At 62.8% G+C, this 24,921-nt stretch overlaps 1 protein-coding gene across 1 annotated transcript in view; it reads left to right on the forward strand.

Moving 5' to 3' along the window:
* LRP1 (LDL receptor related protein 1) overlaps positions 1–14,392 on the forward strand; it is a gene marked incomplete at both ends in the record, with an annotated part of 56,899 nt that extends 42,507 nt beyond the window's left edge. Inside the window, 36 exons of the mRNA XM_079547714.1 lie at positions 150–290; positions 373–560; positions 754–937; positions 1,056–1,141; positions 1,478–1,597; positions 1,682–1,869; positions 2,026–2,231; positions 2,411–2,599; positions 2,793–2,941; positions 3,319–3,412; positions 3,703–3,819; positions 3,913–4,032; positions 4,492–4,614; positions 4,907–5,032; positions 5,243–5,359; positions 6,698–6,804; positions 7,004–7,136; positions 7,392–7,511; positions 7,945–8,067; positions 8,271–8,414; positions 8,484–8,618; positions 8,837–8,956; positions 9,201–9,472; positions 9,564–9,742; positions 10,001–10,107; positions 10,268–10,384; positions 10,604–10,780; positions 11,439–11,579; positions 11,663–11,836; positions 11,921–12,082; positions 12,324–12,498; positions 12,726–12,830; positions 13,085–13,149; positions 13,281–13,368; positions 13,447–13,591; positions 14,252–14,392. Coding sequence (XP_079403840.1) covers positions 150–290; positions 373–560; positions 754–937; positions 1,056–1,141; positions 1,478–1,597; positions 1,682–1,869; positions 2,026–2,231; positions 2,411–2,599; positions 2,793–2,941; positions 3,319–3,412; positions 3,703–3,819; positions 3,913–4,032; positions 4,492–4,614; positions 4,907–5,032; positions 5,243–5,359; positions 6,698–6,804; positions 7,004–7,136; positions 7,392–7,511; positions 7,945–8,067; positions 8,271–8,414; positions 8,484–8,618; positions 8,837–8,956; positions 9,201–9,472; positions 9,564–9,742; positions 10,001–10,107; positions 10,268–10,384; positions 10,604–10,780; positions 11,439–11,579; positions 11,663–11,836; positions 11,921–12,082; positions 12,324–12,498; positions 12,726–12,830; positions 13,085–13,149; positions 13,281–13,368; positions 13,447–13,591; positions 14,252–14,392 — 5,078 coding nt within the window. The remainder of the gene's footprint in view (positions 1–149; positions 291–372; positions 561–753; positions 938–1,055; positions 1,142–1,477; positions 1,598–1,681; positions 1,870–2,025; positions 2,232–2,410; positions 2,600–2,792; positions 2,942–3,318; positions 3,413–3,702; positions 3,820–3,912; positions 4,033–4,491; positions 4,615–4,906; positions 5,033–5,242; positions 5,360–6,697; positions 6,805–7,003; positions 7,137–7,391; positions 7,512–7,944; positions 8,068–8,270; positions 8,415–8,483; positions 8,619–8,836; positions 8,957–9,200; positions 9,473–9,563; positions 9,743–10,000; positions 10,108–10,267; positions 10,385–10,603; positions 10,781–11,438; positions 11,580–11,662; positions 11,837–11,920; positions 12,083–12,323; positions 12,499–12,725; positions 12,831–13,084; positions 13,150–13,280; positions 13,369–13,446; positions 13,592–14,251) is intronic.
* Positions 14,393–24,921: the final 10,529 nt, after the last annotated feature.

The following is a 24,921-nucleotide window of genomic DNA, read 5'->3' on the forward strand; positions in this document are numbered from 1 at the left end:
AGTGGCTGCAGGAGGGCACCCACCCTGCACACAGGCGCCGCTCACTGTCTGGGGAGTGCAGAGGTGCCTGCAGAGCCCTCCTTGCCTGATGGTCCCCAGGGGGCGGTGCGGGGGAGGATGGCCGCGCCAATGCTGTCTGTCACCAACAGAGTACCCCACCTGTGGCCCCCATGAATTCCGCTGTGCCAACGGCCGTTGCCTCAGCAACAGTCAGTGGGAGTGTGATGGAGAGTTTGATTGCCACGACCACTCGGATGAGGCACCCAAGAACCCACGCTGCAGCAGCCCAGGTGCCCACGGGGCCACGTTTGGGTCCAAGGTGTGGGGCTGCCCCACCGCTCGCACTGACAGCCGCCTCTCACTCCGCTGCAGAGAGCAAATGCAACGATTCCTTCTTCATGTGCAAGAACGGGAAGTGCATCCCAGAAGCTCTGCTGTGCGACAACAACAATGACTGCACTGATGGCTCCGATGAGCTCAACTGCTTCATCAACGAGTGCCTCAACAAGAAGCTGAGCGGCTGCTCCCAGGAGTGCGAGGACCTCAAGATTGGCTACAAGGTAGGGGCCCTCTGGAGCAATGCTGCTGTGCCTCCCAGACCTCAGCACGAGTGCCGCTCCTGCTCTGTGCTGCAGCATGCACGGTGCTCTCAGCCCATGCCCACGTGTGCAGCTCTCACCTCCTCCTGTCTGCATGCACCTACCTCTCCCGTGGGTGCCCGGTCGTGTCTGACATCCCCAATGCCTCCTGCAGTGCAGATGCCGTCCCGGGTTCAGGCTGAAGGACGATGGGAAGACGTGCATCGACATCGACGAGTGCTCCACCACCTACCCCTGCAGCCAGAAGTGCATCAACACCGTGGGGAGCTACAAGTGCCTGTGCATAGAGGGCTACAAGCTCAAACCCGACAACCCTACCAGCTGTAAGGCTGTCACAGGTGAGTGGGCTTTGAGGCGGGGTGCTGCTGGTGCTGCAGCCCCTGGCAGTGCTCTGTGCCTGGTGTGGGGAGGACCCACAGAGCAGGTCCTGACCCAGCTTCTGATCCCTTCGTGCAGACGAGGAGCCCTTCCTCATCTTTGCCAACCGGTACTACCTGCGGAAGCTCAACTTGGACGGCTCCAACTACACTCTGCTCAAGCAGGTGTGGGGCAGGAGGGCAGCACCGGCCTGTGGGGTGCAGTCTGCAGCTGGGGGGGTGGGTCCAGCATGCACAAAACCTCCCGGCATGAGGGTCTGGGCTCCTGGCTTCCCACAGGCAATGGGCTCCATGCACATGAGCTCTCACTACGACAGTGCAGGAGGTACTGTGCAAACAGCTCTTGTGTGGGGACCTTGACAGGTCAGGGTCTGCACAGCAGTTGTGGGTGCTTTCCACTTCTTCGCTGCCAGGACTGGAGGGGCTGCTGGGGGCTCATGAAACCCCCCTGACCCTACACCAGCAGGTGAAACTGTTCGGCTGCTTCCTTCTTCCTCCCAGGGCCTGAACAATGCCGTGGCTCTGGATTTTGACTACCGGGAGCAAATGATCTATTGGACAGATGTCACCACGCAGGGCAGCATGATCCGCCGCATGCACATCAATGGCAGCAACGTCCAGGTGGGGGTCGGGGACGGTTGCTGTGTGCAGCTGGGAGGGGCTGCTGCCTGCCTGATCCCAACGCGTTGGTTTTTCTCTCTCCAGGTTCTGCACCGCACCGGGCTCAGCAACCCCGATGGGCTGGCGGTGGACTGGGTGGGGGGCAACCTGTACTGGTGTGACAAAGGCAGGGACACCATCGAAGTGTCGAAGCTGAACGGAGCCTACCGCACCGTGTTGGTGAACTCGGGGCTGCGTGAGCCGCGGGCGCTGGTGGTGGATGTGCAGAACGGGTGAGAGCCTCTGGGATCTGCCCAGGGTGGGGGCTGGTGGTCCTCTGTTGTGCTGGGAGGGGGGGTTTTACCCCCCGGCCCTGCAGGACCCCCAGCAAGTTGTGTGTGTGCTTTGGACTGGCTCAGACCCGCTCTGCTCTACCGTTTCCTTCCCAGTTACCTGTACTGGACAGACTGGGGGGACCACTCACTGATTGGGAAGATTGGCATGGATGGCACTAACCGCAGCGTCATCGTCGACACCAAGATAACGTGGCCCAACGGCCTCACGCTCGACTACATCAACAGTCGCATCTATTGGGCAGATGCCCGGGAGGACTACATTGAGTTTGCCAGCCTGGACGGCTCCAACAGGCACACAGGTGAGAGCTTTGCGGCCCTTCTGGGCCTTAGCAGGGTCCTGAGGTTCTGAGCTGGAGCCTGGGTTTGGTGTGGGGTCCCCAGCTCCGAGTGCTGGCTCCCAGCAGAGCTGACCCTGCTGTCGAAGGCAGGTGGGGGGCTGCAGGCTGCCCCTTGCTAAGCTGCCCTCTCCCCTACACAGTGCTGAGCCAGGATATCCCGCACATCTTTGCGCTCACCCTCTTTGAGGATTACATTTATTGGACCGACTGGGAGACCAAATCCATCAACCGAGCCCACAAGACCACGGGTGCCAACAAGACGCTGCTGATCAGCACTCTGCACCGCCCCATGGACATCCACATCTACCACCCGTACCGGCAGCCCGATGGTGAGCCGGGGGCTCTGAGGAGCAGCGCAGGAGGGCAGACTGGGCACTCGATGCCAATAGGGTCTGGGGGTGCCAGACAGGGAGGAGCGGGGCACAAAGGCAGATGTGTGCTGTGAGTGGGGAGCTGCAGCTGGGGGACAACCCAGGGCCTCCCCCTGGGTCTGACTCAGCTCTCTCCCTCTCTCTTTCCCAGTTCCAAACCATCCCTGTAAGACCAACAATGCCGGCTGCAGCAACCTCTGCCTCCTGTCTCCGGGTGGAGGGCACAAGTGTGCGTGTCCCACCAACTTCTACTTGGGCAGCGATGGCAAGACCTGCGTCTCCAACTGCACGGCCAGCCAGGTAGCACCCCACATGCACGCACTGTTCCTGCACGGTTTTGCTGTGCTCAGTGCAAGCACCAGTGCAGGTGCAGGTGCGGTGCGTTGGGCTGAGGTGCATGCATGACTTAAGGTGCGGGCAACACCTCCCTCCTGTGGCACTTCACAGCACATACAGACTGTGGCTGTGTGTGGGGTGCAGCTTTGGAGGGATGCTGCCCTCCCCATGGCCCAGAGGTGGGACCCAGGGTTAGTGCAGGTCGGGGCACTGAGGAACCGGAGTGTGTGGGAAGGGACAGCGCAGAGGTCAGAGCCCTTTGCAGAGGAGGTTCCTTGGGGTCTCCGCATCTGGGGTCCCCTTCTGACTTGCCCTCGTGGACTTGTTCTGCTTTGTTGCAGTTTGTCTGCAAGAACGACAAATGCATCCCTTTCTGGTGGAAATGCGACACAGAGGACGACTGCGGGGACCGTTCGGATGAGCCCGAGGACTGCCGTGAGTGCTGCGCTCCTGAAAGCTCTGCTGCTGCCCTGCCTTGGGGATAGCACTGGTGAAGAGGAGGGTCACCGCATTGGAGCTCAGTGCTATACTTTGTCTTCCCAGCCAGGGCTGTTGCCCCATGGAAGTCAGCAGCCTTCTGCTGCCCCTTTGTAGCCAGCAGGAACCATTGCTCTGATTGCTGAGCCCCTGCTGAGGACCCCAAAGAGGGGAAGGAGGCAGGTTAAGGTTTACCCTGGAAGTGCTCCCCAGAGCAGACGTTTCACCCTGTCCTCCTCTCCCCACAGCTGAGTTCAAGTGCAGACCAGGGCAGTTCCAGTGCTCCACCGGGATCTGCACCAACCCGGCCTTCATCTGTGATGGAGACAATGACTGCCAGGACAACTCGGACGAAGCCAACTGTGGTGGGTTCTCCCGCCTCCTTGCGGCCCTCGAACCCTGGTGAGGCTCCAGCAACCTCATAAAGCACCATTCCCATGGTGCCACCTCCTTGGCAGATATCCACGTATGCCTGCCCAGTCAGTTCAAGTGCACCAACACCAACCGCTGCATCCCCGGGATCTTCCGCTGCAACGGTCAGGACAACTGTGGGGATGGAGAGGACGAGAAGGACTGCCGTAAGTGGGCTGGGATGGGGACAGTGTGGGAGTGAGAAGCTCCGTGTCTTCAGGTATTGCCTTTGCCTGCTCTCTGGAAATGGAGTTTTCTCCTTCCCCTGCTTTGCTCAGAGCTCTGTCCCCCCACTTACTGATACCACTGTTTCCTGATAGAGCCTGAATCCTTGCATCCCTCAGAATGGCAAATTTAATATTTACTGTAGCTCTGCACTGAGCCTACTGCACAGCTGGGGGAGCTCGTCTGTCCTTCTCCCTGCCTCCCCAGGCTGCCCAGAGGAGCAGACAGAGGAGCCTTCTGGGGCTTTGCTCCCCGTCCCTCTTGTGCGCATCATCACCAAGCACGCCTGCTGCAATGCCCAGAGCATCTGCAGGATGGATTTGGTGGGGTGGTGTTGTGGGGTGGGGGCTGGCAGAGCCCTGCCTGTCTGCTGCCTCCCCTGACTCTGCCTCCTCCCGCAGCGGAGGTGACGTGCGCCCCCAACCAGTTCCAGTGTGCCATCACCAAGCGCTGCATCCCCCGCGTTTGGGTGTGCGACCGCGACAACGACTGCGTGGACGGCTCTGACGAACCCGCCAACTGCAGTAAGAATCCTGCACAGGGAGGACGACGGGGGGGGGGGGGGGGTCCCGGCCCCTGGGGGGCTCTGCTGCAGCAGCAACGTCTGTGGGTCTGCCCGTGGGAGCCAAGTCCCTGCTTGGCCCCTGCGGATCTGCTGGCATTGGAGGCTGCAGGCAGCGCGGCTCTGTCTAGATCTGTGCTTTGGTGACGCTCTTCTGGATCCTTCCCCCTCAGCTGCAAGGGAGCCCCAGGGAGAAGAGACAGAGCAGTGCTAATGCCCCCTCCCCATATTTATGTCCATTTATTTCTCCCCAGCACAAATGACGTGCGGTGTGGATGAGTTCCGCTGCAAGGACTCAGGAAGGTGCATCCCAGCACGCTGGAAGTGCGATGGGGAGGATGACTGCGGGGATGGATCCGATGAGCCCAAGGAGGAATGCGGTGAGTGAGGGCTGGGGTGAGGAGGTGAGCCCTGAGAGTCTCCTGCGTTCCCCCATCCCCAAAGGCAGCGCCGCACTGGGTGCTGCGGGACGCCTGCTCCTCCTGAAGCCTCCTGGATGTGGGAGGGCGGCGAGCAGCTCTTCCTGCTGGCTCCTGCTCGCGCCTGCTGTGTGGGCGATGCTGATGCATGCCTGTCTCCATCCCTCCCAGACGAGCGCACCTGCGAGCCCTACCAGTTCCGCTGCAAGAACAACCGCTGCGTGCCGGGCCGCTGGCAGTGCGACTACGACAACGACTGCGGGGACAATTCGGACGAAGAGAGCTGCAGTACGTGCTGCCCTCCCACCTTCGCTAACCCACGAGCTCAGAGCAGGGGGGCACCAAGGCTCCCCCACAGCTGCTCGTGGCCCAACTCTGCACCGGGCGGGGAGCGTGGGGCCGGTTGGGGCTGGTGCTTGGGAGCAGCGCTCTGCCCTTGGGCAAAAGCTCCTCGGGTGTGGCTGATCGCCCCACAAACTCCAGGAGCTCTGGGGAGAGGCCAGAAGTAGTGACAGATGGGAGGAATGGGCCAAAGCCCGGCACCTCGTGGGCAGCAGTGCCCTCCCAGCACCTGCAGGGCTGACGGAAGGTGCTGTGATGGAGCAGGGCACGCTGCAGAGCAGCTCGGCTTTACGCCAGCTTCTTGCACTTTGGCTCCAGCTTGGCAGACAGTGCCCTTCGAGGTGGTTTGGGTGAGGCTGTGCAAATGCATCACCTCCGGGAGGGGGCTGAGGTCTGTCTGGAACGAGCTGGACCCAACTCACAAACCTGGATGTGCAGGAGGATGGCTGGTTTGAGAAGCAGCAGCAGAAGCTGCAGCCCCTTAACGAGCTGCTGCTTGTTAGCGGAGCTGTGCCAGCACTGTCCTTTGGAGCAGCAGGGACTGGGATGGTGCGTGGCCAGTGTGATCCTTGGGATGGTGGTGGTGGTGACCAGGACCCCTGTCCCCTCCCTGCTGCCCTGGGAAGGCACTGGGGCTGGCAGACGGCCCTGCAGACGCAGCCCCTCCTGTGCCAGCCCACTTGCCCACGCACCTCTGTCTCCCTACAGCCTCCAGAGTGTGAATTTTTTCTTTTCTGTTGTTTTCATGTCGTGTTTTTGAGTTCGTGCCATTTCACTTCATCTTATGTTTTTTTCCATTTTCACACTGTCGTTATGGGGCGCTCAGAGGTAGGTTCCTGCCAAAATCTTTTAATTCCATGTACAGTCTCTTTAAATGAAGACATTAAGTTTCGAGTGAGGGCAGAGGGGCTGGGACCGGACCAACCCCGGTGGATTTGCAGAGCGTCAGCAGCAGCATCTCCTCCGCAGTCAGGATGGGTCCAGCCCTGCTCCCTGGCACCACCAGGGCCCACGCATGGCTCAGTCTTGGCCCCGCAACCTGTGACCCTCTGACACTCTGGCTGTACCCCCTTTGTTCCCAAACGCCCCCTGTTGGCTTCTGCTCTCCCAGCGTTTGCCTAGTGCATCCTGCACCTCTGGGCGGGGGCTCAGCCCCAGTCCCCAGCTGTGTGCCTGCGCTGTCCCCAGTGCTGTGGGATGCAAACATCAGTCGGTCTGTGCTATCTGCCCCAAGGCTGCCACTCTTGCTGCCGCACTCAGGGTTGCCCTGTGCTCTGTCTCCAGCGCCCCGGCCCTGCTCTGAGAGCGAGTTCTCGTGTGCCAATGGCCGCTGCATCGCCGGCAGGTGGAAGTGCGATGGGGACCACGACTGCGCTGACGGCTCTGATGAGGTACGGCGCTGGGGAGGGGAGCAGCACCCCGTCCTGCCCTCAGGTGGCAGCAGGGACCCCTCACCCCAGTGCCTGCCCCTGGACGAGGCTGTGAGGAGCTGGGGGCTGAGGGCCCAGCCCTGGCTGCCATTGTGGGGCAGGAAATGACCACAGCCTGGGCTGTCCCTGCTGACCACCATCCCTGGACCTTTCACTGCAGAAAGACTGCATACCCCGCTGTGAGTTTGACCAGTACCAGTGCAAGAACGGGCACTGCATCCCCATGCGCTGGCGCTGCGACGCTGATGCCGACTGCATGGATGGCACTGATGAGGAGGACTGCGGCACCGGAGGTAACGGCAGCGCCGGGGTCACCAGCTGTGCTGCGGATGGGGCTGAGCACCAACCATGACAGGTTGGCTGCGGCCTATCTCAGGCCTGACTCGGGCTTGCCTGAGGCCTGACTCAGCCCTTCCTCTGGCCTGACTCGGGCCTACCCGCGACCTAGCTGCAGCCTCACTCAGGCCTAGCTGTGACCTAACTCGGGCCTGCCTGCGGCCTGATTGTGGCCCAACTGAGGCCTAACTGTCCTCCCTGCACTGCTGCAGTGCGCACCTGCCCCCTGGACGAATTCCAGTGCAACAACACGCTGTGCAAACCGCTGGCCTGGAAATGTGATGGGGAGGACGACTGCGGGGACAACTCAGATGAAAACCCCGAGGAGTGCTGTGAGTGCCGCTGCCTCCCTGCTCCTGGTGGTGTCACCGCCGTGGCCCTGCCAGGCACAGGGGGGAGGCAGGGCTGGGGTCTGCTGGCTGCCGCAGGCGCAACGAAAAGATGGAGCCCCTCTGCCCTGCACCTTTAGTGGTGCTGGGAGGGCAGGGGGGCTCCTCTCGAGAGTGGCCTCACAGATGGGTGGGTGTGGGGCTGGAACTCGGGTTCAGGACGAGGCTGGTGGGGCAGAGAGGCCGTGCCCTGCTGTGGTGCCACCAGCAGCTGATTGTCTGCTTCAGTCTCTTTGCTTTAGTCTCTGGAGTCTGCTCACGTCTGTGGGACTCCCTGGGATCGGGCAGAGGCCGAGCAGCAGCTCGTGACCAGCGTGACAGTCTGGCCATGGCGTCTCCTTTCACCGTCACCGTTTGTTTCTGTTTGCTGGTGCAGTGAAATTCCAGTGTCCCCCCAACAGACCGTTCCGCTGCAAGAACGACCGGGTATGTCTGTGGATCGGTCGGCAGTGCGATGGCATTGACAACTGTGGAGACAACACGGATGAGAAGGACTGCGGTGAGTGCAGACTAGGCTGGCTGCTGGCCTTGGGCTGCTCCCTGCAGGGTGCTGGACTTGGCTTCGCCAGCTACTCCTTCCCCAGAGTTGGGGGCAGCTGCAGGCACTGCAGGGTCCTCCCCAAGCTGCTCTCCCCCTGCTATGCACATGGGGCCGGGCACCCAGGGCCCCAGGGCATCACCATGCTGCCCGTACTCCCACAGAGTCCCCCACAGCCAAGCCCAAGAGCTGCAGCCAGGACAAGAATGAGTTCCTGTGTGAGAACAAGAAGTGCATCAGCGCCAACCTCCGCTGCAACTTCTTCGACGACTGCGGGGACGGCTCTGATGAGAAGTCCTGCTCTCACGGTGGGTGCAAGCAGGGGGCTGGGGGGCACTGGGTGGCCGTGTGGGTGCTGACCGTGTCTCCCACCACAGAGCACAAGTCGTATGACTGCATGACCAACGCCACCATGTGTGGAGATGAGGCCCAGTGCATCCAGGCACAGTCCTCCACATACTGCACGTGCCGCAGAGGCTTCCAGAAGGTTCCAGACAAGAATTCCTGTCAAGGTACTTCCTGCTGCTGAAGGTCATGTTTATGGCTGCTTTTCACCCTTAGGATGCATCTTGGTGTCTGCAAAGCGGATGGGGTGTTGGAAGTGGTGTCCTCAGGGCACAGATGTGGGGCCTGGGGGTTGGTGGGGGTTCTGTGCACTGCGAATTCAGACCCCAGGACTGAGTCTGGAAACACCGCCTGGGCTCCCTGACCCCACCTCCCCTCTGCCCAGATGTCAATGAGTGCCTGCGCTTTGGGACCTGCTCCCAGCTCTGCAACAACACCAAGGGCTCCCACATCTGCAGCTGCGCCAAGAACTTTATGAAGACTGACAACATGTGCAAGGCGGAAGGTCAGGAGGGGTTGTGGGTGTGCACAAACCCTGAGCGTGCCGTGCCGTGCTGCAGGACTCTGCTCCTGATTCCTCCACCTCCCCCTTTGCTCTGCCTGTCCTGATGGGATGCTGGCCCCGACCCTGTCAGCATGTCCCATCCATCTGTCCCTCCCCAGCCCAAAGGAGTTGAGCACCCGGTCCCATGCCATGGAGCCTGGCTGACTGCAGCTCCCTGGGCATCACTAACGACTCCTCCCTGCAGGTTCGGAGCACCAGATCCTCTATATTGCTGACGACAACAAGATCCGAAGCATGTACACCTTCAACCCCAACTCAGCCTACGAGCCGGCCTTCCAAGGTGACGAGAACGTGCGCATCGATGCCATGGACATCTACGTCAAGGGCAACAAGATCTACTGGACCAACTGGCACACGGGCAGGATCTCGTACTGCGAGCTGCCCGCCTCCTCTGCTGCCTCCACAGCCTCCAACCGCAACCGGCGCCAGATCGATGGCGGCGTCACCCATCTGAACGTGAGCTCCATCCCCATGTGCTGCGAGGTGTGCAGTGGGGCAGCCAACCCTGACCCTCTGGCCCTGACCTTCCTCCTGCTGCCCTCCCCAGATTTCCGGGCTGAAGATGCCACGGGGCATTGCTGTTGATTGGGTTGCTGGGAACATCTACTGGACAGACTCCGGGCGGGATGTTATCGAGGTGGCACAGATGAAAGGCGAGAATCGCAAGACGCTGATCTCGGGCATGATTGATGAGCCTCATGCCATTGTGGTTGATCCGCTTAGGGGGTGAGCCTCGAGCCCTTTCCCTCTTACCCTCGATCCTACTCTCACCCTGCTTCCTTACCAACACACCCTTCTGTGGTGGAAGCTCCCTGTACCCCAGGGCTGCGCTCTTTGTCAGGTGGGAGGTATCTGGGGTCGGCTCGCCCTGCTAGGATGGTGCTGGGAGGAGGCTGACGGTTTCTCCCCTGCTGGGGTGGGGGCTGTCCTGCTCATCCCCTTCGTACCGTCCCGCTAGCAGTGACCTGCCTGTGTCCTTCGCAGGACTATGTACTGGTCAGACTGGGGCAATCACCCCAAGATCGAGACGGCCGCAATGGATGGGACGCTGCGCGAGACCCTGGTGCAGGACAACATCCAATGGCCAACAGGTGAACTGAGGGGCTCAGGAGCGCCAAGTGGGAGGGACAGCCGGCTTGTGCTTGGAAAGCTCAGCTTGGCTGTGGGTAGGACAGGGTGGTGGGTGGCTGTGATGCTCAGCGGGGGTTTGGGGTGGGCTTTGAGCCCCCCTCATGGCTGTGTGTGCACCAGGCCTGGCTGTGGACTACCACAATGAGCGGCTGTACTGGGCTGATGCCAAGCTGTCCGTTATCGGCAGCATCCGGCTCAACGGCACCGACCCTGTGGTGGCCATCGACAACAAGAAGGGTGAGCAGAGCACTGTGAGAGCAGCAGGGAGGAGGCTGACCTGTGCAGGGGCGACATCCCCGGGTTCCCACCTGGGTTGGGTCCCACCTCTTTCAGGACGGGAGACCCCAGCCCACCACCCATCTGCAGCCTCTCCTCAGCCCTGCCCACGGCAGCACCTGGCCGGCCGTGCTGCCTGCCCCTGTGCTGACCTCACGGGTCCTCTCCTCGCTTTCCCAGGGCTGAGCCATCCTTTCAGCATCGACATCTTTGAGGATTACATCTATGGGGTCACCTACATCAATAACCGCATCTTCAAGATCCACAAATTCGGGCATAAATCCGTCACCAACCTGACGTCCGGCCTCAACCACGCCACCGACGTGGTGCTCTACCACCAGTACAAGCAGCCGGAGGGTGCGTGCTGGCCTTGGGCCCCCCCTGCTTCTGGGGGAAGGCACGTGATCGCTCCTATGAGGAAGGGTCGAGGAAACTGGGCTTGTTTAGCTTTAGTAAAAGAGCTCAGTAAAGAGAAGGCATGGGGAGGCCTCATTGTGGCCCTCCAGTACCTGAAGGGAGCTTATGAAAAGGATAGGGAGCGGCTGTTTACGAGGGCGGGTAGTGATAGGACAAGGGGAATGGTTTTAAACTGAGCCAGGGGAGGCTTAGGTTGGATATGAGGAGGAAGTTTTTCCCCAGAGGGCGGTGAGGCCCTGGAACAGGCTGCCCAAGGAGGCTGTGGATGCCCCATCCTGGAGGCTGGATGTGGCCCTGGGCAGCCTGGTCTGGTTGGCGACTCTGCACTTAGCAGGGGGTCGGAGCTCAATGGTCACCGTGGTCCTTTGCAACCCAGGCCATTCTGTGATTCTATGATGGTGTGGTAGAAAAGGTGAGGGGAGCAGGGGGGGACTGAGCCAAGTTGGAGTTGTAGGGGGTGAGGGTTCACATTTGCCAGGGTGCAATGGGAAGTCGCCAGTTGGTGACCCAAAGGCACTGGGTGCAGTGGGGCTCGGACAGCTGTAGTGCTGTGGGGCGGCGCTGTGCATCACTCTGTGCTGCCCCTTCTCTCTGGCAGTGACCAACCCTTGTGACCGCAAGAAATGTGAGTGGCTCTGCCTGCTGAGCCCCAGCGGCCCTGTCTGCACCTGCCCCAACGGCAAACGCCTGGACAACGGCACCTGCGTGCTCATCCCCTCCCCCACCGCCTCTGCTGTGGGTAGGTGCTGCTGTGTGGGGGATGAGGAGGAGGATGGAGGGGGCTGCGCGGCACAGCCCTGCTCACCTCCCACCCTATCCCAGTGCCCACCACCGACACGTGCGACCTGGTTTGCCTGAATGGGGGCAGCTGCTTCCTGAACGCCCGCAAGCAGGCCAAGTGTCGCTGCCAGCCGCGCTACAATGGGGAGAGGTGCCAAATCAACCAGTGCTCAGATTACTGCCAAAACGGGGGTCTGTGCACCGCTTCCCCATCCGGTGAGTGCCGTGGGGCTGTGAGTCTTCGGAGGGGAGGGTGGGTTACACGGGCAGACAGATGGCTGTGATGGCTCTCGTTCCCAGGCATGCCCACCTGCCGCTGCCCCACCGGCTTCACGGGGTCCCGGTGCGACCAGCAGGTGTGCACCAACTACTGCCACAACAACGGCAGCTGCACAGTGAACCAGGGCAACCAGCCCAACTGCCGCTGCCCGCCCTCCTTCATTGGGGACCGCTGCCAGTACCGTGAGTGGGGGGGTAGAAGGGGGGTCCTACACCTGGGGAGGACTTGGTACAGGTTGGACGCTGAGCTGCTGGAAGGGAGCTCTGCAGAGAGGACCTGGGGCAGCCAACAGCTGCCCACGGGCTGAGCATGAGCCAAGAGAACCATGGGACCCTGGGGGGGCACTGCACAGAGCGTGGCCAGCGGGACGAGGGGGGGTTATCTCCCCTTCTGCCCCCACCCTGAGCCCTCTGTGCCCCACAGAGCAATGCTTCAACTACTGCGAGAACAACGGCGTGTGCCAGATGACCAAGGACGGTGTCAAGCAGTGCCGCTGCCCACCGCAGTTTGAGGGCGCACAGTGCCAGGACAACAAGTGCTCACGGTGCCAGGAGGGCAAATGCAACATCAACAGGCAGAGCGGAGAGGTGTCCTGCATGTACGTGCCACGGTGCTGGGCAGAAAGGAACGGGAGGGTGAAGGGATGTGAAGGAGCCTGCATGCCAGGGATGGAGGGTGAGGGGGGCGTGCACCCAGAGAACGCTGTTTGGTGCAGCTGGGGCGCAGGGCTGGCATGAAGCGGGCACTGGCAGGGCTTTGGGGGGGGCCCTGCATGGGACTGGTGGCATTCCTGGGTGTCCGTGCACTGAGCTGGGTGTCCCACAGCTGTCCTGATGGCAAGATAGCACCCAGCTGCCTGACCTGTGACAGCTACTGCCTGAACGGAGGCACCTGCTCCATCAGCGACAAGACACAGCTGCCCGAGTGCCTGTAAGCAGGGGGGGGGGGAGGGGGGGGGGCTGCTGCAGGGGAGAGGCCTGGGGGGGGCTGCGGTGGGGGGAGCCCTGCACCAAGCCGGGGGGAGGTGCCTCCTGCGCAATGCTGACAATCCCCGATCTGTGTCATCCCCCCCACCCCCCGTACCAGTCTGTGCCCCCTCCCACCACTCCGTGCCCCCGCTTCCCTCTTCCCCCCCCGCATGCCTTCCTGCCCCCTCTAACCCCTGGCTCTCCCCGTGCTCTCAGGTGCCCTCTGGAGGTGACGGGGGTGCGCTGTGAGGAGTTCATCGTCGGCGAGCAGCAGAGTGGCCGTACGTACAGGGGAGGGGGATCGGGATGCGGCTCTGCTGCAGCAGCCAGGATTGGGCCTTGTGCCCCCCCCCCTCCCACTCCCCACTCCCCCGCTGTGCCCTCTGACCCCCACCCACCCCTTGTACTGCAGGAACTGCCTCCATCGTCATCCCCATCCTGCTGTTGCTGCTCCTGCTCGCCGTGGTGGCCTTCGCCTGGTACAAGTGGAGGATTAAAGGGTGAGTGAGATGGAATTTGTTGGGGGGCTCCACCCCACGCTGCCGCCCCACCTGACCCCGCTCTTTGCCCCCACGCAGTGCCAAGGGCTTCCAGCACCAGCGGATGACCAATGGGGCCATGAATGTAGAGATTGGGAACCCAACCTACAAAATGTATGAAGGGGAACCTGACGACGACGTGGGAGAGCTGCTGGATGCTGACTTCGCCTTGGACCCTGACAAGGTGGGGCTGGGGGGGTGGCCCTACAGCTGGAGAGGACTTGGTGCAGCTTGGGTGCCGAGCTGCAGGAAGAGCAGTGGGCATGAATGGGGCAGGGGGCACGGCTGGGGCTGTGGGCTCTGCTCGTAGTGGGGAGGATGCGGGGGAGCACATTACAGGTCTGAAGGCCCCAGTACAAGAAAGACAGAGCGCTGTTGGAGAGGGTCCAGAGGAGGCCACAAAGATGATTGGGGGGCTGCAGCACCTCCCTGCAAAGACAAGCTGAGGGAGCTGGGCTCACCCACAAAGCACCAGCAGAGGCAATCTCCAGCAGAGACCCTTCCCCACTGGCAGCCAGCTCTTAACAGCTCTAGGAGGTGGCAGCCAGGCTCCACCCTTCCGGCAGCTCAGGTGCATTGCCTTCAGCTGTGCTCCTCTGCCTCAGTGCTCGCCTCAGGTGATCAATCAGGGTTCAGGCGGTGACTCAGCAGCTCCCACACAGGGGGTTGGAGCTTCGTGGTCCTTGGGGCCCCTTCCAACCCAATTGTGTTAGAAATGGCCCTTTTAGGGTGGACGGCACTGTCACTGCAGGCGCTGGGCTAGGGGGCAGACCCCCCAGTGTGGCGTTGCCCCCTTGAGGGCTGTGAGCCACCTGACCTTACGTTTCGCCCCCCCCCCCCACAGCCCACCAACTTCACCAACCCGGTGTATGCCACGCTGTACATGGGGGCGCACAGCAGCAGGAACTCCCTGGCCAGCACTGATGAGAAGCGCGAGCTGCTGGCGCGCGGCGCGGACGACGAGCTGGCCGACCCCCTGGCATAGTGTGGGGGGGGCGGTGAGGGAAGGGGGGAGCCGGAGGGTGGGGGGGGGGGTGCAGAGAGCCACTGTATAAATGTACAAATGAAGGATTATTACTTTTCTATGTGAGCAGTATTATTACCTGTATATTCTCCGGGACCACCTCTCTCACGGCTTTGGTTCAGTCGAGATTTCTTGCCATCGGGGATCCCCCCTCCCCTTTCTACCCCCCCATCGGCGTTGGGGGGAGGCAGCGGCTTCTCCCCAGGTGGAGGCCAGTGGCAATGGGGCAGTGGGGGGGATGAGGATGGAGGGGGGGCGGCTCCCCTCTGTGCCCACAGGCTGCCCCCCCCCAGTTCCCTGCCCCCCCTCTGGCCCTGTCCAGCTGTTACAGGAGGATGGGGCTCGAGCCCCCACCCCATTACGAGGGGTCTGTCCCCCCCCCCTCCACCTTGCACATTTTTTAACAGGAGAGAGAACACAGCCCCCCCCATCCCCTCCCGAGCCGACCTCGCTTTTATAGTAGAAATCAATAAACGCATGTGGGGGGGCGGGTTGGAGGCGGGGAGAGACCCCATCCTTTTCATGTCGGGGGGGGAGGAAACGTTTTAATAATTTTTGCTGGATTACTTTGCAACTAAACAGAACCAGATATTGTTATAAATAAAATTTGTAAAAACTGATGGAGCGGGTCCTGATTTTGGGGGGGAGGGAGGGGGGGAGGATTACAACCCCAGGGGGGGCCCTGACCTTATTGGGGGGGGACCGGCGATGGGCAGTGCCCCCCCCTCCCCACCGCCGCCAGATGGCGCCGCCGCATGTGGGATGGGATTTGGGGGGGGGGGGGGGGGATTGTCTCAGCGCTCCCCGCATCGCTCTCCCCCCTTGCCCCCCCTCTCCGTGCCCCCCCCGGCGCTGCCTTTGAACACCCCGAACCCGCTCGGCTCTCAGATCTATTTCCGCGCAGCGCTTTTGTTCCCGTATCGCTCCTCCATCTCCGGAGCGTCCCCCCCCCATCTTCTCCCCCCCCCTTTTTCGCTTCTTTTTTCCTTCCTGTTCATATCTATTTTTCAGCCCTTCTCTCCCTCCCCCCCCCCCCCCTTCGGCCCTTCCCCACCTCGCGCTCTGAGTGCCCTCTCCGCACCGTGGAGCTGATGGTTCCCTCCCCCCATCCACAGCCTTTGGTTGCCCCCCGGCCTCTCTGCCCCCAACCCCCCACCGAGAGGACGAGGAGAGAACGACGGGAACAGCGATACCAACGGGGGGGGTCCCGGCAGAGCCCCCCTATCCTTCGAGACGGGCCCGACATGCCGGGGGAGGGGGCAGACCCTCCTCTGGCGGGGTCCCGTCTGTGCTGAAGGGCCAGGGGGGATGGGGGAACAGTGAACCTCCTCCCCATCTCAGTTGCGGGATGGAGGTCGGGTCCTCCCCTTGGGTACGACCCCCCCTCGCAGACCCTCCTGTATGGTGTTCCCCATTCTCTGCTGGAGGCTCTGGGGGCAGCAGCGGATCCCCCTCCCCCAAATCCCCAAGGTGATGGATGGAGATGGACAGTACCCCCCCAGATCTGCTGTGTGGGGGTTTCCATTCTGTGCACGAGGCTCCAGGGGGCAAGCAGGATCCCCTACTTCTCAGGTGCACGATGGAGGTGGTCAGTACCCTCCCAGAACTGCTGTGTGAGGGTCCCCATTCCGTACCACCTGTTCCGGCGCGGGTGGGGGGGAGCAGCAGGACCCCCCATCCTTTCTCAGGTGTACGACGGGGATGTGCAATGCCACCCCTCCCTCCCCCGGCAGCGGCTCAGGACCGCCCCCCGGAGCTGTCAGTGCTGAGTATGGACCCCCCCCCCCCCTTTCACCCCCCCCGGTATCGGTGTCGGTACCCCCCCGCTCGTGGCGGCGGTCCGGGATTGGCGCTTCGCGGAGGCACCGCCCGGCCCCGAAGTGCCCAACTTTGTGTGCCGTCGCCGCTCCATCACCGCCTCCCCGAGCGCGGAGCGCTCCGTCCGTCCGTCCGTCCGTCCGTCCGTCCGACCCCGCGGTCGCGATGCTCCGCTGCCCGGTCCGGCCCCGTTCCCTATCGCTGCTCGGGCCGTGGCTGCTGCTGCTGCAGGTATCGATGGGGGGGGGGGGGGGGGGAGAGAAGTACGGGGGGGAGGGAGGGTTCGGTTCCCAGCAGTGGGAGGGTGGGGGAGTGTGGGGGGAAACATCTCTGGATGGGGGGGTCCGTGCTGCGCTGGGGGAGTCGGGCGGCCACGGAGACGTGGGGAGATTGGTGGGGGGGGGAGCATGTGTGCTGTTTTGTGGAGGGGTCGTGCAATAACATGTGGAGGGGGGGAAAGATTTGCAGGATGGGAACGGTAGAGTTGGGGGGGGGGACACAGAGCGGTGGATGCAGAGCCGGGGGGAGAGGTCCGGAGAGCCCCGAGTTGGCGGCGTTCGGAGCCGTTCCGGGCGGACTCGGGGCGGGGGGGGGGCAGAGCTCTGTGAACCCCCTCCCATTAAATACACAGCGATGAGCGGAGAGGGGCTGGGGGGGGGGTTTCACAACCCTATTCCCACGCCCGCGGTCCCACGTATCGAACTGTGGTTGCCCCCCCCCTCCCCCCCCCGCCCTCCCCCGACCCCAAAGGCGGCGGCTGATGGGGGGAGCCGTTGCCCCCTCCCGGGAGCCGCGCGGATCCCATTTCCCATCGCTCCATTTTTTACTTTCGCTGTTTCATGAATAAAATGAAACGGAGTCGATTTTCCCCCCTCCATCCCACACCCCCCCACCTCATCTCGGGAAGTGGATGCACACACCGACCCCCCCCTCACTCTAACCCCCCTCCCCCCTCACGGGGGCTCCCATCCTTGCGCGGATCGGTGCGGTGAATGTGGGGGCGGCTCCGTGTGACCCCCCCCCCCCCCCGGTTCCCCCCCGTCCATCTCTGTCGGTGCTCTGAGACAAATGGGTTTGTTTTGATGGAAGCGGAGCGGGCGCTGCCCCTTCCCCCCCCCCCCCCCAAGCTCTGTCCACAGCCCTACGAGTGGGGGGTCCGCACCCCTCTTAGCATAGAGCGTTGGGGGGGGGCACGTAGGGGCGGTGCCTCCCCATCCCCGCAGGAGGATGTGGGGCGCGGGCACTGCGGGGCACAGAGCAGTGCCCCCCCAACCCAAAATAACAGCGAGGGCTGCACTGGGGGGCACCGCTGTGTGGGCGCAGAGTTTGAGCTGCTCCACTCGGACGGTGTCCCCCCCGCCCCCCCTCCATCCCCCTTTCCCTCTTCCCCTCCCCCCCCCCCCCCCCACGTTGCTGTGTAACCCAACGGCATGGATGTGCCCCCCCCCCAGCGCTCCCATTGGGGTTGCAGCCCTCTGGGTCCTGCGTCCCCCCCTCCTCCACATTCACCTGGTTGGTTGGGGTCGTCTTATGGGGTCTGGGTGGGAGGCAGCCCCACTCCCGCACATGATCCCATCCCGGTTTGCCAAAATGGGGGGGGTCGGGGGGGTGCACCTCTTCGCACCCCATCTGCCCCCACCCGGACCTCCCTTCTGGAGGCTGTGTGTTCAGGGCGGGGAGAGGCAGCCCGGGCGCTGTGGCTGTGGCCACGCATGGAGCACCGCCCGCGGCAGTTCCCCCCCCTCCCCCCTTTTTTTAAATCCCCCCCCCCACGTTGCGGTCCCTTTGCTGTCACACAGTGACGGATGGTCACGTTCCTGCGGTGGCGAGGACCCCCCCTCCCCCCCAAAAATTGTTATAATCAATGGGGATGCAATCATCCCCCCCACAGCCGGGGGGGGGCTCAGAGAACACCTCCTATAGAGGGGTGGGTGTGGGGGATGTCCCAGTTCTCCCAGCTCCAATTTGGGGGCTCTGTGGGGGGCGGGGGGGAGTTGTGTGCAGGTGTGGTTGAGGCCCAACAAACTCAGTGCAGCTGTGACTGGGACACTGCAGCTCTCAGAGAACCCCCCCCCCACACCCCTCATGCTTGCTGAGCGGGGCCCTGCACTGCACCCACTGCCTCAGGAGGGGGGGTCCAGGAGCCCCCCCCTTTCCCCCCATTTCAGCCATTCGAGGACATAGGATGGGTTGTGGGGCAGTGGGGTGGGGATGCTGTGCCCCCAGCCCCTCTCCCCTCCTCCCATTTCAGCCATTTGGGGTCTGAGGATGATGGGTCATGGGTGGGGGTTGGGGTGGGTGCTGTGCCCAACCCCCCCAGTGCAGTGCTGCCCCCCCCCCGGAGGTTCCAAACGCTTCATTTCCCTCTCCCAATAACTTCCCCGCTGTGCCCTTTGCCCCCAGTGCTGGAAATGCAATAAGAGCAGAGCTGGGAAGGAGGTGGGGGAGGGATGGGGGGGGGGGGGGGGAGGGAGCACCCATGGGTGCCCCCAGGGCAGAGCTCTCCTATTCTGCCAAGCTGTTGTGCTGGAGGGGGGGAGCTCTGCTTTATTACTTCCTCCCCCCCCCATACACACACACACCTCTGTTCTAATTACAGCAGGAGGGGGGGGGGGGAAGCACCCTACACCCCGCTGCTGATCACACCCTCACCAATTAACACCCCCTAATTTAACGACTCCCCCCACCATTCACATACAGCCCCACATTGCACGGCCCCCCCCCCTCTCCTCTTCCCCCCCCATCCCCCCAGGCTCAGCCTTTGCTCGGACTGAAGGGAAATGGCCCATAGAAGATGAAGGTTCCTCTCCCTCCACTGCTAAAGGAATCATCACAACCTTCCTCCCCCCCCCCCCCCCCTTTTTATTTTCTCTTCCCCCGACCACTGTTGCAAAAGGAAAAAGTCATTGTGGAAATGAGTGATGAGAGCCCGACCTGCGGGGATGATGGGCTGCAATGAGTCTGGGGGGCCCTGTGATGGGGTGGGGGAGGTTTTAAGGGGGGGAAGGATGGATGCATTTCCCTGCTCACATTGATGCCCCCCTCCTCCAGTTCCCCTGGTTTCCCACTGTTTGGGTGCTGCAGGTGGGAGATATAGAAGGGAGGACTCCCATGTGCACCCTTGCATGTGGGGGGGGGGGGGGGGAATGAAAAGGGGTCTCAAGGAGGGGGGGGGTTGCAGCTGTAGGGGGGGCATTGCTTCCAGTGGGGGGGGGGGGGGGCTCAGAGCTGGGAGTGGGGCTGCAGCTGCAACACCTGTGGGGCTGAATGGGCCTTCACTGCTTGGGGAGGGTTGCATGGGATGGCTGTGCCCCCCCAAGGACCAACACATCCCACCCCCCTATGTCCCCCCTGCACCCTCAGGGCAACACTAGGCAGCAGCAGGGGGCACTGAGACCCCTCTCATTGGGTGCCCCCTCCCCCCCCCCCAGGGATGGCCCTGCTGTGCACTGACCTTCATGTTGGCCCCCATATCACTGCTGTGTGTGTGGAGGGGGTGCAGAGGACATGGGGGGGGTTGGTTGTGGGGGGGCTGCAATGCAATTTATGATCCTCTGATAAGGTCTGATAAAATTTCCTGGGCTCTCTGGAAATTACATTTCCATAACTGTGAGCGGCGGCGCTGCCTGCCTTTATGGCGGCGTTATTGCAATAATAAACTGCAACGGGGAGCCTGGGGGGGTGGGGGGTGAAAGGGGCTGTGGGTGTGGATTGGGCCCCCCTTGCATTGGGTTGTGAAGGAGGTGATGCCCCCTCTTTATGCTCTGCCTCCCCCACCCCAATACATCTCTCCACAAGGCGGTGGGGAAACTGAGGCACAGCCATAATGGGGGGGCACTGGGAGGTGGGGGGGGCACTTGGCCTCAGTCCCCCCTCCCAGATGAACTCTGTGCCATTGGCCAGCACTGGGGCTGTGGGGGGGTGTCCATGGCGTATTCACCACACACCCACGGGTGCCCACAGCCCCCCTCCCCACCCCCCCTGCTCTGTTATCTCTCTGCTTCTCCTGTCCCTTTTCCCCGGAGCCCAATGAGTCACACAGCCCCTCTCCTTCCTCTCCTCCCCTCTATTGTACGTTTCCCTTCGCTCTCAGCCACACTTTTCCTTCTCCCATCTTTTCTTTGGGGGGGGGGGGGGGGAGGGGCACATCTCTCCCTGTGTCCCCCTACCCAAATCACAGCCAAAGCCTGCAAAAATGTGAAAGCCAGAAAGAAATACGTGGGGAAAGAGAAGCAGGAGGGAAAAAATAATAATATTTATTAAAAAAAAAAAAAAGAGGAAAAAAAAAAAGAGTCCTTTTGGGCGATGAAATATTTATCAGTGTGTGTGCAGGGCGTGCTAACAGCGGGCTGGGGGGGACAGACTGAGCCCCCCCTCCACCACAGCAGTGGGGTGGTTGGGTGTGAGATGAGGTCCTTTGGGTCGCAGAGTGAGGCTGGAAGCAGAGCTGCTGCCGTTAGGGGGGCTGAAAGGGGGGAAAATTGGAGGGGGGTGAGCCGGTATCATCATCAGCCGCTCCTTGCAACTGGCAATGCATGCACATGTGCATGGCTGAGCTGCAGCCGGGAGCACAGCAGCGAGCAGCAAGGAGCAGCGCTGCCTCGCAGGGCACGGCGGTGCTCCGTGCTCACTTTGCATGGGGGTTTTGCACACCAGCAGCGTTCGTTGCACTCATTCAACCCCCTCCCGCAGGTGCACGCAGCTGCAGGGAGCCACCTGGCTGCACACCTGTTGCAGCTGCACACGCAGAGCCGTGCACGTTGCACGCCGCAAGTTGCACGCCTTGCACTCCGCCTTGGGCGCGTTGCGTGTTGTGCATCGTTGTGCATCGTGCACGTCATGGTGCATTGCACGTTGCTGCGCCGCATCACCCCGCCGCTGCTGCATTAGCACCCGAGCTGCGCCCACGAGATAAATGGGAGCTGTCAGCTGCACCTTGTTTGCTGCTAACCTTTGGAAATGCCACAACCGCCCCAGGCTGCACCCGCAGGGATTGTCGCTCAGCACCTCCAATTAATCTCCCAGCGCTAACGAAGGCAGTGGGGTGACAGGAGCCCCCCCAGACCCCCGTGATCGCAGCGGTGCTGTGGGGTGGGCTGTGCTATGGGGAGGTTTGGGGGTGCTCCTCTCCACGTGGATCCTGCAGCCCTCGGCACCAAGGTGACCGCTGCTCTCCGGGGAGCCAGCGCTTGGCCTCGCTGCTAAATGGGATGTGAGCAGCCATCAGGGCTGCTGCTGCGAAACCAAATTGGTGTCGGCACCCAGAGGGCTCCCGGTCCCTCTGCTGTCACCCCCAGAATCTCCCCCCCGACCCCCCATAGCTCTGTTTGTGCTCTGCACACGTGTGTGGCCCTGCAGTGCACGTGGAGCTGCAGGCAGCGGCACAGTGCTGCCCTGGGTATGGGACACACATGAATGTGCAATGGTGACAGCTGACCCAGAGCCATGTGAGACACCCTGCACACACCCACAGGCTCTCTCCCCTCTGCATGCACTCTGTTGCACACACGTGTGCTTGTGATGCACCCCAGCCCCCGTAGAACAGCAGCATTAGCATTGCATGTGGGGTGCTGCGGGAGCTGCCCTGCATTGCTGGCGGGGAGCAAGGGGGGTGACGTTGGTTGGCTGCTGCTGGGGATTTGTTCACTGCGCCCCTTCCCTGTCACCACCCCAAACCTGAAGGCTCTCAGCTTGCCCCTCCTGGGGGGGTTTGGGGCTGTGGGAGGGGGGGGGAACGTGCTGTTCTCACACTGTGATCGATCGGCCCGGTGCGTTGGATGGCACAGCGCTGCTCTGCAATTCCCTTTCATCGCCCTCCTCCCCAACATCACGAGGGAATAAAGGGTTGGGGGGAGCTGCTGGCCTGATCCCCCCTCCCCCTAGGACAGCTGGAGGGGCTGTGGGGTGATCTGAGGGCCCAGCATTCGTGCAACCCAACCACATCCCCATCCGCAGCGCATCTCCAGCACACCCCACCCCAACCCTGACCCCATTAACCCCCCCCCCCTGACCCCACTGCCCCCATCCCTGACCCCACTACCCTCCACCGCTGACTCCACTCCCCTCATCCCTCACCCTATCGCATCACATTGTCCCCATCACCACCACTACCAACCCAACTTGGGGGGGCTGGAGAGGATTGGAAGTGGAAACTGATGAAAGGAAAGAGGGCCTGGGGGGGATCCTTTCCATGTCCCTCTCTGCTGCTCAGGCCCATCTATCCCCACTGCGAGGCTCTGCCCCCATCCCCCCCAACCCCCTGTGCTCATTTTGCAATGATTCTGTCACCATCCCCACAGTGGGACACAGCGGCTCCCGGTGCTGATGCATATAAATAGGGCTGAATGATGGAACGCAGCCCGAGGGGGGGGACACGGCCCCCCTGGAATGGCTGTGTGTGGTTTGGGGGGCCGCCCTCCCCCTCTCCCCTATTCACTCTCCATCTCCCTGCCCGTTCCCCCTCCTCCCCTCCTGGTGGTGAAGGCACCCGGCTTTGAAGCTGCGCTGAAATATAGATAAGGGCAAAGGAAGCAGCGGAGCTCAGAGAGATGGGAGCGGGGTGCGGGGGGACGGCGGGGGCTGAGGAGGGTCTGTGGGGCTGCAAGGGGCTGCACGGTGTGGGGCTGAGCCCCGCAGCCCCCACACAGTGCCCACCAGGCTCAGACCCCACAAACTCATCACCTGCACTGGCACTGAGCAGGGCCGTGTGCCCCTGTCATGGGGTCGGATGGGGATGCTGCTCAGGGTGTGCTGTGCGTGCTGTGCTGTGCCATGGCCATGTTTGTGCTGTGCTGTGCCCTGCCATGTTGTGCCGTGCTGTGCCATGGCCGTGTTGTGCCGTGCTGTGCCATGGCCGTGTTGTGCCGTGCTGTGCCATGGCCGTGTTGTGCCATGCTGTGCCATGCCGTGTTTGTGCCGTGCTGTGCCATGGCCGTGTTGTGCCGTGCTGTGCCACGGTTGCGCTGTGCAGTGGCTGTGCTGCTCCATGCTGCGCTGTGCCGTGCCGTGCCGCGCTGTGCTGTTCTCAGCTCTCCATGCTGTGCCATGCTGTGCTTCAGCTGTGCCATGCCGTGCTGCGCTGTACCGTGCCACGGCTGTGCCTTCCCTTGCCATGCCGTGCCGTGCCGTCTGCATCACTCTGCATAGCACAGATGTCTCCCAGCACAGTTCAGCTCCACGGGTTGGGGGGGGTCGGTGTGCAATGCCTCCCCGATCCTGGAGCTCTGCCCCCCCCAGTGCACCCCCCTCACTGTCTGTCTTTGGCAGCGCCCAGCGCTTCTCTGACCCCGGGAACCCACCCAGCTGCTGCCTCCCCCCCCCCCACCCATCCCACCCCCCCCGGATGCTGCTCGGGGTCGTCCCTCCACGCCCCCCCCCGGCACCTGCAGCGCGCAGTGACAGTGATTGACGAGACCGAGCGGCCCCGCGCGCAACGGGAGCAGCTGGCGGGCAGCGGGGGCACGCAGCGCTGAGCCGGGGGGGTCAGGGGGCTCAGCCCAGGGGAGGGTGGGGGATTGGGGAGGGGTTTTTGTGTGTGTGGTGTGGGGGGGAACGACGACGACGACAGATGCCACGCGGCGTTCTGTTCGTCCCAGCGCAATTTATTAGAGAGGAGCGGCACCCCCAACCTGCACAGCGCCCGGCTCAGTGCTGCAGGAGCGGGGGGAAGGTTCGGTGCTGGGGCTGCTGAAGGAGCTTCCCCCCAACGCCCCCCCTCCACCCCCATTCTCCCCATCATTTCTGCATTCCTTCTGCCCACAGAACGCCCGAAGTGCGCCCCCCGGTCCCCTCCGCTGGCAGAGCGAGGAGCGCTTCATTGTTCATACACGCCCCCCCCCCCGCTCCCCGCACACCAATTCCCCCTCCCGTCCCGTCCCCCCCCCTCCCCCCCCCCGCAGCCCGGTCTGCCCGCTGCAATTATCCGGGGGGGCGGAGCGGCTCCGCAGCCTCCGGCGGGGGTCTCTCTGTAATTCGGCTGCGGATCAGAGGCGCTGCGTAATGCAATGAGGCGCTCCTGGCGGGCGGCTCTGCTGTTCCCCCGCCGCCACCCAAACCTTGAGCTGCTGCCCCCCCCCCCCCTCCCCGTTCTGAAGGAGCTCAGCTGGTGGGGAATAATGAATTGTTGGGCTGTGGGGCAGCGGTGGTGCCAGGGAAGGGCCCTGCTCTCTATTGGGGGCGTTTGGGAGCCCCGAGCCGGGCTTGGGGGAGGGTGGGGGGGGGCACGGGGGGGGGTGTGAGTGTGGGAAGGACGTGAGGTGCAGGATGGGTGTCCAGTGTGTAGGGAGTGCATGGGATGGGATGGGGATGGGATGGGATGGGATGGGATGGGGTGGGATGGGGTGGGGTGGGATGGGGTGGGATGGGATGGGATGGTTGCACAGTGTGGGAGGTATGCTGTAGGAGTGGAGGGTGGCAGGAGGGCTGCAAGGTGCAGGAGTGCATGGTGCAGGAGGGGTGCACAGTGCATAGTGCAGCTGTTTGGGGCACAGTCGATGAGCTGCAGCCCCCCACACCTCTGCTCTCTCCCTGCAGCCTCTCTGTGCTCACAGCCACCTGGCCAAGACATTGGGCTACCTGGAATTGGGACCAGGGGGGCTCCTCAAGCACAGCCCCTATGGTGCCCTTGAAGCCCCCCCCGGTGCTGCTGCCTGCAGAGCCCCCCCGCAGCCCCT

Source organism: Tetrao urogallus, assembly GCF_951394365.1.
Source record: "Tetrao urogallus genome assembly, chromosome: 31".
NCBI lineage: Eukaryota > Metazoa > Chordata > Aves > Galliformes > Phasianidae > Tetrao > Tetrao urogallus.